We start from the raw sequence: 17,059 nt of genomic DNA on the forward strand, positions 1-17,059 counted from the left end.
GACCCTCACACAATAGAAGAGTTACCTAATTACCTGAGTGGGAGTAATGATGGGTACGCCACCAACAATATCAGTTCTGTAAGACACTTGCTTTTTCCCACATTCACCATGGCGACTTAGGTTATCAGAATTAGGCTGTGAGTCTGACTGCTTTGGTACCTGAAATAGTAAATAAAATGAATCATTTTGCAACCAGCATTATACATGTGAACCTACTTTCTCACAGAATTTCTAATTAATCGTCTGTTTGTATATAGTTGACAAATACATATAAAAATTATTTACAGTCCATGTATGTATTCCTTTAAGTTATCACACTAATTTTTCTGTTGGAATAATACTTTATAATATAGCTATCACTTAATGAGTGCTTACTCGGGCAGGTACTATTTCATACATTTTTCTCCTTTACTACTCCTGTCTACCCTATGCATAGGGGCTCTACCCCCACCTAAGAGATAAGGAAATAGGCTCAGGGGCATTAGGGAATATAGGTTTAGGTCCTGACTATGATACATTCTAGCCAAGTGTGTGTAATTCTGCCAAGCCCAACTGCTGTGCTCTAGACCCTGTTTACTGGCACACTTACTGTTGGTTTACAGCTCTTTGCTGTTTTCTTCCCTTTCTCCATTCCTACCCATGGTTCTGGGATTGTGGCATATTCAGTCTTTCCTGACTTCAAGACAGAGCCTATTACCAAAACCATAGTGTATTCAATAAATGTTGAAAGACTCAATGGATGAATCCAAAGTCAGCAGGAAAAATAGCAAAATTCTTAAAACACATCAGAAGTTTCAAAACAAAACTTTTCATTAGAAATTTAAAGAAGGAATTCCAATACTTGGATCAATGATAAATCATTCACAAGTACAGGAAAACAATGACTGTGGTAACAGCACAATCTCCTATTAACACCTCACTAAAGTGGATGAAAAAATCAAAGGTATCACAAATTTTTAACATATATTTTAGCTTTTCTTATGTGATCTATTCAGTAAATAAGGTACTGAGTTAATCACCATTTCCATCTGTAGACTGTTAAGCACGTAGTCTGTATTTAAATCACACATTTTTAAGGCTGTGAATAAAATGTAATCAAATCTGCTTAGCATCAATTATCGTGTTGAACATGATTTAGTCTTTCTCCAATGATTTAAAGGGCATTTGGAACCTTGCAGTCTTTCAGAAACACTATGACAAACACTACTGACAATCACAGGAGTAGTGGTGTAGAAACATTTAACTTAAATAGTTTGCTTGTCATATAGCTAATTCCTGTTAACAGAGTACTGGTAGAACTACAGGACACCATTCACATTGTATTCAAAGGCTCAAACCATTTACTAGTGTGATGCCAAAGCAGTGTGGTTTCTCAAACTTTAGAGTACATAAGGTATCACCCAGGAAGATTATTTAAAACTTCAGATTCCCCTGCTTCGAACCCAGAAACTGACTCCACAAATCTATACTGCAGCCCAAAAACCTGCACTTTAAGCAAGAACACCAGACATTTTTGAGGCAGGAGTTTCAGAAACCACACTGAGAAACACTGCTCTAAAACCTGTGCTCTCCTTCTATACGATGCTACTCCCACCCAATTTGTAGAAAACAGGGTATACAATGCAGATAAGGATTTGCAAAGCAGCATTTTGCAAAATATTTAGCAAACATGGTCCATGTGTGTATGAAAGGACGCTGAGCTACAGTAAATCCCAATCCACACAAATGTAATTTATGGATATAATAAATGACTTGTCTCTTAGGTGACTTCTAAAACTCCCTCTCCCTTCCTTCCCCACCTGCCTCCCTTGAAGTGGTTTCTCTCAGGCCTCAAGCCCAACCCTCCAGCCTCTGGTTCATATTCATACTACAATGCCCTCATCCGCAGAAACAAAAGAGAGAGAAAACAGGAAAGAGAAGAGAAACCTGAATACCTCTTGAATTCTTCTAAGAATGTGCACATTTTGGAGTGCTTTTTAAAGGCAATAAAACAATGAAGATAACTTTCCTTGTCAAATAAAATTAGGATAGTATACCCTGGAACGATTTGCCAGGGAAGCCCATTATATTTTCTAATAAATAGCATCATGTATTTCAATTATTCTGACAGAGAAAATATGGCCCGGTTATCTCACTGAGAACAGAAAACAGCATTAAGAGAACTTGAAACCAGAGAGAAAACAATCTATTCAACTAGATTAGATGAGAGGTACTGCTAAGAGGTGACCCATAAGAAAACCAGCCGTTATTCTCTCAAGAAGTTTACTCAGACATCGGAATTATTAAGAAAAACCTTTAAAATCATTTTTAAAATNCTAATCCCACTAATCACCCTCCCATAGCAAAAGACCTGGAAAATGTGGGGTATAATACGATTTGACTTAAAAGATTTATAAAGTGTCAAAGTCTTTTAAGTTCAAAAGGCACACTGGTAATGAAAATACCCAAGCTTGGCAATACCAATTGATTACTTTAAAATTCTTGCTTTCTCAACTACCAGTAACTTAGTAGCCATTACAAATTCATCCTTTTCAACAGCAAAACAAGAAATTCAAGCTCAGAAAAGAGTTTTAATTTCATCAAAATTGTTCATAAATTTATATTTTCCTAAAACTCAAATAAAGACTTAATTTAGCATATGAGTACTTCTGAGATATAATTTAGTTAAAATCCCAGTCCTCTGTCTAGCTCACTTAGGCCAGGTTGTAGAAAAGTAGATTTTAAAATTACTACTTGCAAACTCTTGACTCAGCAATTTTATTTCTAGGAATTTCTCCTTTAAGAATATTCATCATGGCATTGTTTATAAAAGTAAAAGAAACAAAATGGAAAAGGAACTCTATTTGTCCAATAGAGGATTTATAATTTATGGTAGATCCATGGAAGAACTACTATGCGCTCATTAAAATGATACAAAAGGATTTCTGATGACTTGGAAAATGCTCAGGATGTAAGTGAAAAAATCTGTTTACAAAGCGTAATATGCAACTCATATCTCCATTTCTGAGGTGAAAAGTACACCGAAGAAAGGCTCAGAGAAATCATGATAAAGTGTTAAATGTTATGTAATTTCCAAATTTTTTATAATACTTTTGAAATAAACAAAATATTTTATAGTAATTGAATATTATACTAATTCAGCAAAGACGCCCTGTTTTAGTTTTAATAATATAAAATCAATATACAGTAATTAGACCCTCACACAATAGAAGAGTTACCTAATTACCTGAGTGGGAGTAATGATGGGTACGCCACCAACAATATCAGTTCTGTAAGACACTTGCTTTTCCCACATTCACCATGGCGACTTAGGTTATCAGAATTAGGCTGTGAGTCTGACTGCTTTGGTACCTGAAATAGTAAATAAAATGAATCATTTTGCAACCAGCATTATACATGTGAACCTACTTTCTCACAGAATTTCTAATTAATCGTCTGTTTGTATATAGTTGACAAATACATATAAAATTATTTACAGTCCATGTATGTATTCCTTTAAGTTATCACACTAATTTTCTGTTGGAATAATACTTTATAATATAGCTATCACTTAATGAGTGCTTACTCGGGCAGGTACTATTTCATACATTTTCTCCTTTACTACTCCTGTCTACCCTATGCATAGGGGCTCTACCCCACCTAAGAGATAAGGAAATAGGCTCAGGGGCATTAGGGAATATAGGTTTAGGTCCTGACTATGATACATTCTAGCCAAGTGTGTGTAATTCTGCCAAGCCCAACTGCTGTGCTCTAGACCCTGTTTACTGGCACACTTACTGTTGGTTTACAGCTCTTTGCTGTTTTCTTCCCTTTCTCCATTCCTACCCATGGTTCTGGGATTGTGGCATATTCAGTCTTTCCTGACTTCAAGACAGAGCCTATTACCAAAACCATAGTGTATTCAATAAATGTTGAAAGACTCAATGGATGAATCCAAAGTCAGCAGGAAAATAGCAAAATTCTTAAAACACATCAGAAGTTTCAAAACAAAACTTTTCATTAGAAATTTAAAGAAGGAATTCCAATACTTGGATCAATGATAAATCATTCACAAGTACAGGAAAACAATGACTGTGGTAACAGCACAATCTCCTATTAACACCTCACTAAAGTGGATGAAAAAATCAAAGGTATCACAAATTTTAACATATATTTTAGCTTTTCTTATGTGATCTATTCAGTAAATAAGGTACTGAGTTAATCACCATTTCCATCTGTAGACTGTTAAGCACGTAGTCTGTATTTAAATCACACATTTTAAGGCTGTGAATAAAATGTAATCAAATCTGCTTAGCATCAATTATCGTGTTGAACATGATTTAGTCTTTCTCCAATGATTTAAAGGGCATTTGGAACCTTGCAGTCTTTCAGAAACACTATGACAAACACTACTGACAATCACAGGAGTAGTGGTGTAGAAACATTTAACTTAAATAGTTTGCTTGTCATATAGCTAATTCCTGTTAACAGAGTACTGGTAGAACTACAGGACACCATTCACATTGTATTCAAAGGCTCAAACCATTTACTAGTGTGATGCCAAAGCAGTGTGGTTTCTCAAACTTTAGAGTACATAAGGTATCACCCAGGAAGATTATTTAAAACTTCAGATTCCCCTGCTTCGAACCCAGAAACTGACTCCACAAATCTATACTGCAGCCCAAAACCTGCACTTTAAGCAAGAACACCAGACATTTTGAGGCAGGAGTTTCAGAAACCACACTGAGAAACACTGCTCTAAAACCTGTGCTCTCCTTCTATACGATGCTACTCCCACCCAATTTGTAGAAAACAGGGTATACAATGCAGATAAGGATTTGCAAAGCAGCATTTTGCAAAATATTTAGCAAACATGGTCCATGTGTGTATGAAAGGACGCTGAGCTACAGTAAATCCCAATCCACACAAATGTAATTTATGGATATAATAAATGACTTGTCTCTTAGGTGACTTCTAAAACTCCCTCTCCCTTCCTTCCCCACCTGCCTCCCTTGAAGTGGTTTCTCTCAGGCCTCAAGCCCAACCCTCCAGCCTCTGGTTCATATTCATACTACAATGCCCTCATCCGCAGAAACAAAAGAGAGAGAAAACAGGAAAGAGAAGAGAAACCTGAATACCTCTTGAATTCTTCTAAGAATGTGCACATTTTGGAGTGCTTTTAAAGGCAATAAAACAATGAAGATAACTTTCCTTGTCAAATAAAATTAGGATAGTATACCCTGGAACGATTTGCCAGGGAAGCCCATTATATTTTCTAATAAATAGCATCATGTATTTCAATTATTCTGACAGAGAAAATATGGCCCGGTTATCTCACTGAGAACAGAAAACAGCATTAAGAGAACTTGAAACCAGAGAGAAAACAATCTATTCAACTAGATTAGATGAGAGGTACTGCTAAGAGGTGACCCATAAGAAAACCAGCCGTTATTCTCTCAAGAAGTTTACTCAGACATCGGAATTATTAAGAAAACCTTTAAAATCATTTTAAAATACTGAAATTTATATTGGTTTTCCATTTTCTTAAATTACAGTATATTAAAAGTCCTTGCTTATGCTGTTAAGCTCACTGCTTCTAATTTGTCATTATAATAAAATCAAACGCTAATAGTTAACTTAGAACTGCATTTTACTATAAAAATTATCTAACTTTAATCATCGTATTCCCTAAGAACAAGAAAAGTTCAAGTAAAATATCCATGAATATGGATAACTCCTTTAAAAATGATAGGTACCACTGGAAAACTTGGTCTACATTCAGCCACTAAGATAGACATTTTCAGGATACAACCCTACCCCAAACCATCCAACTGTCCAATGAAAATGAGAAAAGTGATTCCATTGGGCAGTTGGCATATGTCAGACACTGAATCCACTTGGTTTCTTTGTCTACTGCCTTTCTCCCTTTCCTTGGCTTTCTATCTTTTTACATCCCTGCATTTTGTGTAGGAGATCTGAATGTATTCTTGGCAGGCATTTGCATGCGATCCTAGTAGTAGGAAATTCTAATAGTAGGAAAAGAAAAGGTAAAAATAACTAGAGAATAAAGAGATGAACAAAACAGATTTAAGTATTTATGCGTGAAATACATAAAAACGCTGCAGGTTTCTCAAAAGTTAAAAGGAAAGTTGATATTCAATTCACTGAGAATGATAATGTAATGTTGGGCTAGGTGCGGTGGCTCACGCCTGTAATCCCAGCACTTTGGGAGGCCGAGCTGGGTGGATCACTCGAGGCCAGGCATTTTAAAACCAACCTGGACAACATGATGAAACCCAGTGTCTACTAAAAATACAAAAATCAGCTGGGTGTGGTGGCACACACCTGTAATCCCAGCTACTCAGGAGGCTGAGGCGCAAGAATCACTTAGAACCCCAGAGGCGGAGGCTGCAGTGAGCTGGGATAGCACCACGGTACTCCAGGCCTGGGCAACAGAGGGAGACTCCATCTCAAAAAAAAAAAAAAAAAAAAAGAAGGAAAGAAAGAAACAAAAAAAGAAAGAAATAGCAATAATGTTCAATTCACTTCACTGAGAATAAAAATTCTTAGTGCAGACACAAACTCCCATGTCTTACAATCTTTCTGAGAATTCTACATCTACTTGTTTCCAGTTTCTATTAAAAATATACCAAACTTGTGGAGTTTCTGCCACAAATTCAAAGGACTAATTTTTTAGATTCAAATCGAATATTTATTTTAAATTTTAAAAAAGACATGTTTAAAACAGTGGCTCTCTATTCAGGAATAAACCATATATATCTTAGACATTCCTTAATAATCAATAAGGAAACAAAAACCACCATATTTATGTTGTTATTACTATAAATGAACAGTGGAAAGCAAACTTTAAAATTTGATTTTCCTCACTCCAGTCATTGATACTCCCCCCTCAGGGATGATTCTCCTACTGTTGCTCTTTTCCTTTTTGTGCGTGTGATTTACAATGGTTCAACTTACAATTTTTCAACTTTACAGTGGGTTTGTTGGGGTCCTAAATGGATTTTCAACTTGTGTTTTTGACTTACAATGGGTTTATAAGGATGTAACCCCATCATAAGTTGAAAAGCAACTGTAAAGGGTAAAGAATTTCAAGTGGCACCCATCTAGACTTAAGAAAAGTAAGGAAAGTCACAGAGTTGGAGGACAATGGATTAAAATGGCAATATATTATAATTAGGAAATAGCTTAAAAATCATCATTCCCTTACCCATTGCCCTCTAACCACCTCTATTTTGAAACCACACATTTCCAAACTCTAATTTCAGATTTCTAAAATTTTAAAATTTACTTATCACACAGTACTTAGCAGACCACTAAAAGACCACTAAATTACATAGTTGACCAAAATGAGAGTGATTCCATAGAAAGATTTATGTATTAAGTACATATATCAAAATGTACATTTTAAGTTTTCAAATAAATCAACATGTAAATCATCAGCAATGTTCATAGGAAAATATAACAAATTAGAGATTCCACACTTTAATACACTTAATGTATAAAATGCACATAAAAGTGGTAAGATTTTAAGGAATAAAATTAACATAAAGCGTATCTTATTAAAGCATGGGAAATTATTTCATTGCTATCCTATGAGTTAAACATGTGTCTATCTAAAGTTTATTTTTAATAAGTGCTATCAATTCTATACTCACTTTAATGCAGTTATAACCATTTTATTAATCACTATAGTAATAAGGATTTCTATATCTTATATATATTTCCCAAATGTGAATTATAAAACATTAAAATCATTTACCAACAAATTTATCTTAAAACTATAAAATTTCAACATGTAAAATAAAGTTGCAAGACCACAAAAGCTACTTAGAAGTATTTTAAGAATTCTATTTAGAATTTCTAATCTGTTTTCCATCATGCTAAAAGTTAACCAGTGTCATTTGTATAAGACTGTTTCATACCACTGATAAATTAGACATAGCAATTCAAGACCCCTAAAATGGTAAAAGCCTGAGACAATTCACTGCTTTTCTCTTAAAGCACTAAGAAACCAGTGCTGCTTGTTATTGCAAATTGTAAAACATGAATTTAGTAAAGTTACGAGATACTATCTTTCTAAAGAAATTTTTCAGCAGGGAATATTTATTAAAAGAGTTAAAATGATTAGCTAAAAGTTTTTAAGAATATGTATGTCTGAATCAGGTTAAAAAATTGCTTTCCTGAAACTGCACAAACCTAAAATAACTTCTGCTTCATGTACAGATCAGATGCAGTGCGTAGGCGTTTTCTGTCATGTGGTAACAAGCTGTTCTAGTGCAAAACAAAAAAAAAATTCGACTTAACTCTGGGAACAGCTTTAACTACACTGACTCTTTATTGTGCTGTGATATAAATATGAAATTATTCATTTTAGATTAAAACTAACGAGTGACATATGCTGACTTTCAGGGCACATATTCTTTGAGAATACGTCACTTAGGGTCAGTAAATAACTGCACTTTATTAAAAAAAAAAAAAAAAACGCAATTGACACAAATCTCACAACACAAGAACTCCTTCCCAACATATTTCAGGCAGGTCTACTACGTATTTTTCTACAAAAGTGTAAAGGGAAAGGTGAGGCAAGGTACATATCTACTTGCTGCTCACCATCACTAGCAAACTCTCTCAGTAAAGGTTTTTGGTTTTAGGAAGAAAAGAGTAAGGAGACGGGGGCTGTTTTTGTTCAGGAAGCAGTAAGGCACTGCACTTCAGAGTTCAGGCTCCAGAGTCCAACAAACTGGACTGGACTTCCAGCTCCATAATCTACTAGCTATAAAACTAGTAGATTAATCTTTCTAGGTCTCACTTTTCCAGTTCATTTAAGTAAAACCTTCAGTCTAAGATCTGGCACAGTGTAAATAATCAATAAATATTCATCAGAAAACCAAAAGAGAAGAGAAGCACACATTACAAGCAAGAAGTTGTAGCATGGGAAAGGTACCAAGCCCTGGAATGCAAGGAAAAAAATTGGACATAGGAAGAAGTTTAGAGCCTGAGACAAACTTCTCAAGGGTCACATGGGGCAGGACCCTCTGGTTACAACCCTTCAGACACTATCCCTATCCCTCGTTTTTCAGCCTTCATCTCCCCTTGTCCTGCTCCTGTTTTCAACTCTTTCCCTCTCTGACCCCAATCCCCAGTCAGGGCTTAGAAGAGAGAAGTGCCTATTCCCCAGGTAGGTGGCAGGAAATCTCTTACACTATACTAGGAGAAAAAAATATATCCTCCCGGTAGAACACTACGTACTAAGCACATATTCTCCTAGAAACGTTGTAAGAAGTGATTAAGATCTGCAGTAATATATCTCCTTATTAGGTTCATAAGTTAAAAAGGCAATAATGGGCTGATTAAAGGACCAACAGTCACCAAGTACAAGAAAACATATTCACATTCTGAATACCTGTCTTTTAAACAAAGCTTGAGTATGAAACCTGTTGGTAAGCTGGGAACATTTGGTAGGTGTATTTTCAAAATGAAAAGATTAATCCCAGACATCGAACAGTTTTCAAAAAAATACATATACTTACTGTAATTTTTATAGCTTTGTTTAACACATTTACCCATTCCACCAGGTCCTGCTGATCATTGGCTTGTAGGAAGTACTTCCTCATTCCTGCATTCATAACTGTTGACAGAAAAAAATAACACACCAGATATTGTACTTATTACCTCTAAATTTATGTTTGCAGTAGCTGAAAAACCTCGCTAGGTTCAACACCATGACTCTCGTGGATTTGACAAAATATATCAGACCACATATAATACAGCTTTTATCACACAATAACACAGGTAAAACTCTTATTTTGTTATGGCCATGTTTTTTATCAAATGGATACACCACAATACATTTAGTCAATCCCCTAATGATAGATGCTTAGGCCACTTCTAGTTTTTGAAATTATATAAAATATTACAATGAAACATCATACACATATATTTCTCCACACTTGGCTAGCATTTCTGGGGGATAAATTTCTTGACATAGATTGGCTGGGTCAAAGACAGCTGACGTTTAAACTTTTTATAGGTATTTCCAAATCATCTTCCCACAAAGTTGAATCTGTTCACATTCCTATCAACCACATACGCAAGGTTTATTTCACTGAATACCCCTCACCAGAACTGGTTATTAGCACCTGTGGATACCTCTAGTTTCTAGTTTTCAAAGGCTCTGTGGCATTGGGGCTGGCAGTCTGCAAACAATATTTCCTAGACCCCATCTGAGGCCATTCTCTGCCAACGGTAGGTACTGATGAGAGACTGTAAGGTGGGAGAGGGGAGAAGGAAAGAGGAGACTCTCCTTGATTCCTGCTGTTATTGACCTCTCTCCAACAGCAGCACACAACTAGCTACTATCAGGGGCCTTTTCCTGCCCCCTAAGCCTTGCAGAGTCCCCTTGGATACCAATAGCTCCATAGTAGCTTCTACTCCACTGCCCTAGGTTATAGTAATACTACTGTCTCTCCCCTTTTGTCTCTCTAGCCCTCCTTGAGTAGTAGTTACTTCATGCAGTTTCTAATTTCTGGGTTACTTCGGCATTCCCTTCGCATTCTTTCAGTCTTCTAAGATTTGGGTAACCAACTCCCTGTAACAAATCCCTTGGGTTTGAAAAACCTAGTGTGGTGTTTTCCTGACTAATACTCTTTAACAACCTATTGGTAAATAATTGTAGCTTATCAAATTTTAATTTCTCTGGTTATTGAAATAAATTAGTTTTATAAGTTTATTAGCCATTTGCATTTATTTTGAGTTTTTTTTACTGTTTTTACCCACATTTCTCCTGAATTGTTCATTATTATAGAAACTTATATATTAATCTTTTCTGCTTTATTACCAATACTTTTCCCAGTGTCAGTTTTATTTTACTTTAACAGTAGTTTTGATCATACAGAAATATACTATGAATCTTTTCTATAAAAGTGTCCAGATTTCGTATCATCTAGAAAATCTTCCTAACTTAAGATTTATTTTTCTAGACCTTATGAATTTCCTTTATATTTTGAATCTTAATACATTTGGAACTTTTATGCAATTTAGTTTATATATACCCCTTTAGGGACTATGTACTTTTATAAAGCAAAGCACATGCGCACATACAGTTGTCTATAAACCATCGTAGTCCACTCTTGAATTAAAGCTATGTATTGTACACCATGTGCATTTATTTTTAAAAGCATAAATATTATTCCAGGAGCTAAGTACCTAAATACTGTTGCAATTGTTCAAACATAAAAATAACTTCAAAACGTCTCCACCAAAATTTTAAAAGATACACTAGCACACAGTTGAATGTGGCTAAGAGAAGGGGAAATGCAAACTCTCAAGGAAAACACACAAGATTTTGAAATTGGGACTGAGACCAAGACACTCTAAACTACAGCTTCCTTGAATTGAGATGAAGGTCTTAGAAAGGAAGTCAAAGCCTATCTTGCAAAGCACTACAAAACAACCAGTCTATAACTTTAAAAGAAATTTAACACACTGGAAATCTGTTCTTGTATATCCTTCTAGAGACTGGAAAAGTTATAATTGCCATAAACATATATTAAGATAAATCCATAATTCACTAGGACGCTATACCTATCAATAAATAACTTTTGTTTGTAATTTCTAGCCATCAGTAAGGCTTCCTTTTATACTCTTTTTTTTTCAGCTTAGGCTGAAGCAGAGCTCTCCTCACTCATAATGGCTTCTTCCCCTCAATGTTATTTTGGGCATCTGCCCAGAACATCTGAAGAGTTTAAAAATCTATGCACTTATTAATATACTATACTTGGTACACAGTAAATGCTTAATACATATACTTCTGAATAAATAATATTTATATAAGGATCTCTTTTAAGGGAAGGAAGAGATGTAAATATATATCTAAAAAAAGACTCCTAGTATACCTTGCAATCTGAATAAAATCTCATGGACTTTAAGAATTACTTCATGACAAGATGTAGATATATAGGTATGATCTAGGAAAAAAATCAGCCTGGAATCAGTCCAACCTGACTAGCTTATGCACTTACAAGCAATATCATCTTTCAAACATTACTTAATTTCTCTGAGCCTGATACTACTCATCTGTGAAATTGGAATGCCACTCATTCCACCTCCTTAAGAGATGACGATCTTATATGTAAAGAAACTAACACAGTGCTTGGTACAGAATATTCTTCACTGCCATCATCTGGAGATTTCTAAGGAGTAAGGAAGCACTATAAAAAACGTAAAGCAGGACACAGTGGCTCATGCCTGTAATCCCAGCACTTTAGGAGGCCAAGGCAGGCAAATCACTTGAGGTCAGGAGTTCGAGACAAGCCTCGCCAACATGGTGAAACCCTGTCTCTACTCAAAATACAAAAATTAGCCAGGTGTGGTGGTAAGCACCTGTAATCCCAGCTACTTGGGAGGCTAAGGCAGGAGAATCACTTGAACCCAGGAGGTGGAGGTTGCAGTGAGCCAAGATTACACCACTGCACTCCAGGGGACAGAGTGAGGAGGCTCCATTTCAAAAGAAAAAAGAAAAAGGAAAGCAAGTGACTGACATGTGGTGTGTTAGCAATATTGGTGGGGAGGGGAGAAAGGGAAAGAGAATCTTTGAACAATTAAAAAAAAAAACTTTGATACTGCTAAGTTACCATAAAAACCCTAAAGTAAGGGTTTCACTGTGACTAATAAATGCATCCCTAGAAGCTTGTATCCTTCCTACCTTTTCCACTTGAGTATTTCATTTCAAATCTTTATGATTAGAATAAATACATAAAATGGATAAAACCTGAAGCATAAACATTAGCTTAACTGCAAACAAAAATCATCTCACGACCTGAGATCAACTGGTTATGAATATACGGTTTTGGTTCCAGAGGTTCTAAGGTATTTTATCACACTCTTTGTCAATTTTCCCCATTCTGTTTTCTCTATTCTGTACCTTCCTCTGTCCTCTCAGTCTCTATCAGATGTTGGACTTCCTTGATTGCTTTTATCTCTTTTCCATTATCTATCTTTACCTTTGTTCTACTTTCAGATTTCTGTGCCTTTTTCTTGTGAGTTTTGCATTGTCTCATGTTCCTTCTCCTGTTTGATAATCCTCTCTCATCAAATGTTCAGTAATCCTGGGCTGTCTATTCATATTTTAAAAGAAAGTGCTAAAAAGACTGATGAAAAGCTCTCTTGGGTTGTTGTAGGGCTGCTGATTGTGGACCTCACTAGCCAACTATGGCAACCTCTTCTAGTAGAAATGCCCAGATGTCAGTCAGTATCTATGGATCTTTTCTCTAGGGTATTCGGATCTTACTCACCTAAACCCGGCTGCCCAGTGCTCTGGGGTTGGGGTTGCAGTGATTGTGCAGACTTTCATTTAATCTTCCTATTTTCAGTTTCATGCCTCATTCCTTTCGTACTCTGGGACTAGTGCCCCTAAATATACAGCCTCACTGATTCTATTTGTGGAGACACCACATGTCCCATTTCCTGCTGGAACAGGGGAAGGGTGTCTGCCTGATCGAGCTGGACGGAGGTAGGGAACAGAGGTTGTTTCTGATATAGATATGCAAACTAAGTCCCTGTTTTTGGTCCTTCCTCACTGTTGCTTCCTCAGAAAATGTATCTCCTGTACCTAAGCCTATCTAGAATTGGGGTGAGGCAGAACACTTAAATGGTGAGCTTTTCATTGGCCTCTTCCTCCACTCTGCTAAATTATCTACCATTCCTCTATCTACTTTCCAACTTTACATACTGAGGGTTACAGATACTCTGCTCCCTCCATCAAAAATGGCTTGCATGTTTCTTATTCTCACTGGTTTGGGACAATTTGAGATAAAACATGTTGCCACTTTGAATGAAAGCTGTGGTTCTATTTAGAAGTCAGTGCTTCTCTCTCTAAAAGTAAGCATTTCATGAATCTTTACTCCCACTAGCAGTAGAGGACTAATAAACTATTGACGGACCAATGAATGACTAATCTTAATTTTTGACTCCAACTAAAATCACCCATTCTAAATACTCCAGTAACTATGAATGTCAAGTCTGTTACTGTATATTACTACTTCGGTCGGTAAGTTTGGGATTTTAGAAAAAAAGGGTTGTCAAAAGTATGTGCATTATACATTCTAAAATACAAAGTTCTCAGTTATTTGACATGCAATACCCATTCATTTACAAGGCTCTGAGACATTTTCCTGCTTCGTAACCAAAATTATAATTAGTAATAAACATGTAACCTTAAAAAATAGCTGCATAATGAGATAAAAGCATATAATTTAATTTAATCTTCCTAATCTTCAAGGTAAGAGGATTACCTTGACAGCCACGTTTCATCTTGCTCATATCAAGATGCTATTTCTAACTACTGCCTAAAGAAACCTGTCCTTTTCAAGCAAAAGAGAGCAAAGAATTTCAATTCTACCCCCAAAAGTATCTCTCACTTTAATGTGAAATAGCCCCTTTTGATGTTAGTTGGCCACTCCAAATATTTGTTCCTTCAGTCACTAATGTCCACTAACATACTCTCTGAGAGGGATCAATTTTCCTAGCTTCAACTACCACTCCCTTTTTAACAGACCCCAAATTTCTCCATTCTTGACCTTAAAGCTCCATCCAGTCCTCAATTACTATCAACAGAACATTTCCATTTGGAAGTTCCCGACCATTTCAACTCCACAGCAAACATTTTACCTTATAGAACCAGCTCTCCCTGACTTCCCATTTCTTTACTTGAAGCAAACTTCCCTGCTACCTCTCTCTTCCCTCTAATTCCCCCATATCCACCAAGCCCCTGCACTTTTCCTTCTTTTCACCCTTCCTCCTTCTCCCATTGCCACCACACTAACTCAGGACCTTACATAAGTACAGTAGTTCAGAGGCCACTTACCCAGTCTACCCACATCAAAACTTTCCTATCCATACCAAAAAAAAAAGAAACTCCTTCACCTTATGTCTGCTTCAGATGCTCTCTTTCTCTTCTCCTTTTTTCAAAATAATAAAACCTATTGCTCGTCAAAACACAGCACCCTGGCTTCTGCCTGCCTTTTTACTCTCTAGCCACTTATCATACCCTCTAGCTTCAGTGTTGAGCTCCAGAGACACCACGCTCTTCTCCCCACAATCCTCTGTGCATGTGGTCCTCCTGCGTTTTCTCTGCAGTGGTAAAGGATATAAGCAGGAAGCTAGTTGGCCACCAGCGTAAGCATCTCCTCCTCCAGGGAGGCTTCCCGACTCCTGAGCTCCCCAACAAAGATCTGAAGGTCATTATTTGTGCTTAATAGATTGCATATCCCTTTATCTACAGGTTGTGACAACTGCAATAATAATTGCCTGGTATTTTTTATCTATGAGCCAACCAGCCTTAAGGGCAACAACTGCTTCTTATTCATCTTACTGCCCCACTGCCAAGCACAGTGCCTGGCATATACTAAACATCTGCTGAGTAAGTTAATCCAATACCCTCAACTACTCCTATCCCAAACTGTACATTTCTCATTACCCACAAGCTAAAGACCAAATCCTTTTAATTGTTTATATGTTTAATATAGAATAACATGACACAGAAAGTTTAAAATTACCTGAAATCTCACTGGAGGTGATCATTATAAATGCCAAAATAACAGTTACATATGGGTAGAAGGAGGTGATTGTAACTAGGATGGCACACAGGAAAGAGGCTTCAGGGTTAGGGGAGGGCGAGTGCAAAATGTTATTTCCTTATCTGTATAGCGGTTACAAGGGAATTCACTTTAGAATAATTCATTCAGCCATAGGTTTTGTGTGGTTTTCTGCTACAGTTTTCTTTTACAATATGATACAATTATATCAGTCAATTTAAAATACATGTAACATGGCTACTTACCAAAACAGAACTCCGCCTTTGGCCTTAGCTTAGTAGCATCGCTAACCTAAAAAGAAAAATAGAGATGGGTTCCTCACTTCTTCATATCATCCTAAAACCAACCGTATATACTATGTAAACTTCCACATGTATGATTCCCCAATAATCATACACACTTAGTAAATAGACTTAAAATTAAACATGAAAGACAACTGAAAAAGAACAGCAAATTAAATACATAGGATGCAGTCCCCATGTACATACATGCAGTAAGAGGTACATACATACATGCAGTAAGAGGTAGCAAATAATATTTCCAAATTTTCTTTGAACAAACTTGTTTTCTCTTCAAAGAAATGTCAGACAGAAGCTGAAAGTAAACCATTAGGCTTTATGTCATACACACAAGTATTTTTAGTTTAACATAATTTTCAAAATATCCTCAATGAATATTATACAAGAACTATGCATTCTTCCCAATTAACGTATTTCTAAATTAGCTATGATTTTTAAGCAAAAGTGGGGATGGGTAAAGGGGAGACTGTATTTAAAGTCCATAAATCCGGGCATTTAATTGAATTAATCTTAATCTTAATAATTAAGATTAAGGCATTAATCTGCTATAAGGAGATCAAAATAGGGCTGGATCCTCTCTTGCACAGGAGAATACCCTAGGATAATGGGATCACTTTATTAAATGCAGCTCATGGTTCATTTTAGAAGATGAGGCAACCAGCTGCATTTGGTGGCTGCTATCCCTTTAAATAAAGTACCTCCCAGAAGCTCATTCACAACTATTGCCATGCTGTTGTCCAGTGACAGAACTTGTAATTGTAGCATCTGTTTTGTACCTTCAAAAGGAATTCTATGTCTGGGATTCCTCACTGATCCCGACTACAAACTCACAGTTCTGAGTCACACAAAAGTTTGTTCCAGAAATAAATTTTTGGAATAAATTCTTTTTGGAAAAAAAGTGGTACATCCAAAGTAGAGTACAAACTGCACAATTTAAACTTCAGGAAGTGGGAGGACAAGATGAAAGTTACAGAACTGCACAGAAAAAAAGCTTATAAATTAAAAGAAGAGCAATGGAGGAGGGGAAAGCAGCTGGCCAGTCACCCTACCTACTTTACTGAGTTAATACTTGACTTCAAGAAAGAGCTTCCATATAATATCTGTCATATATAAATTTACATAACATGATTTTAACAGAAAAATGTTTCTTTTTTTTTTTTTTTTTTT

The 17,059-nt window shown here is 36.1% G+C and overlaps 1 protein-coding gene across 1 annotated transcript in view; it reads right to left on the minus strand.

The window, feature by feature from the left end:
* The window catches only part of PLEKHA1 (pleckstrin homology domain containing A1), a 58,693-nt gene that overhangs the window by 17,555 nt on the left and 24,079 nt on the right, over nt 1-17,059 (minus strand). The window contains 3 exon segments of the mRNA XM_017872238.1: nt 34-159; nt 9,531-9,628; nt 15,839-15,884. Coding sequence (XP_017727727.1) covers nt 34-159; nt 9,531-9,628; nt 15,839-15,884 — 270 coding nt within the window.

This window comes from Rhinopithecus bieti, unplaced genomic scaffold, assembly GCF_001698545.2.
Source record: "Rhinopithecus bieti isolate Rb0 unplaced genomic scaffold, ASM169854v2 scaffold_6710, whole genome shotgun sequence".
NCBI classification, from domain to species: Eukaryota; Metazoa; Chordata; class Mammalia; order Primates; family Cercopithecidae; genus Rhinopithecus; species Rhinopithecus bieti.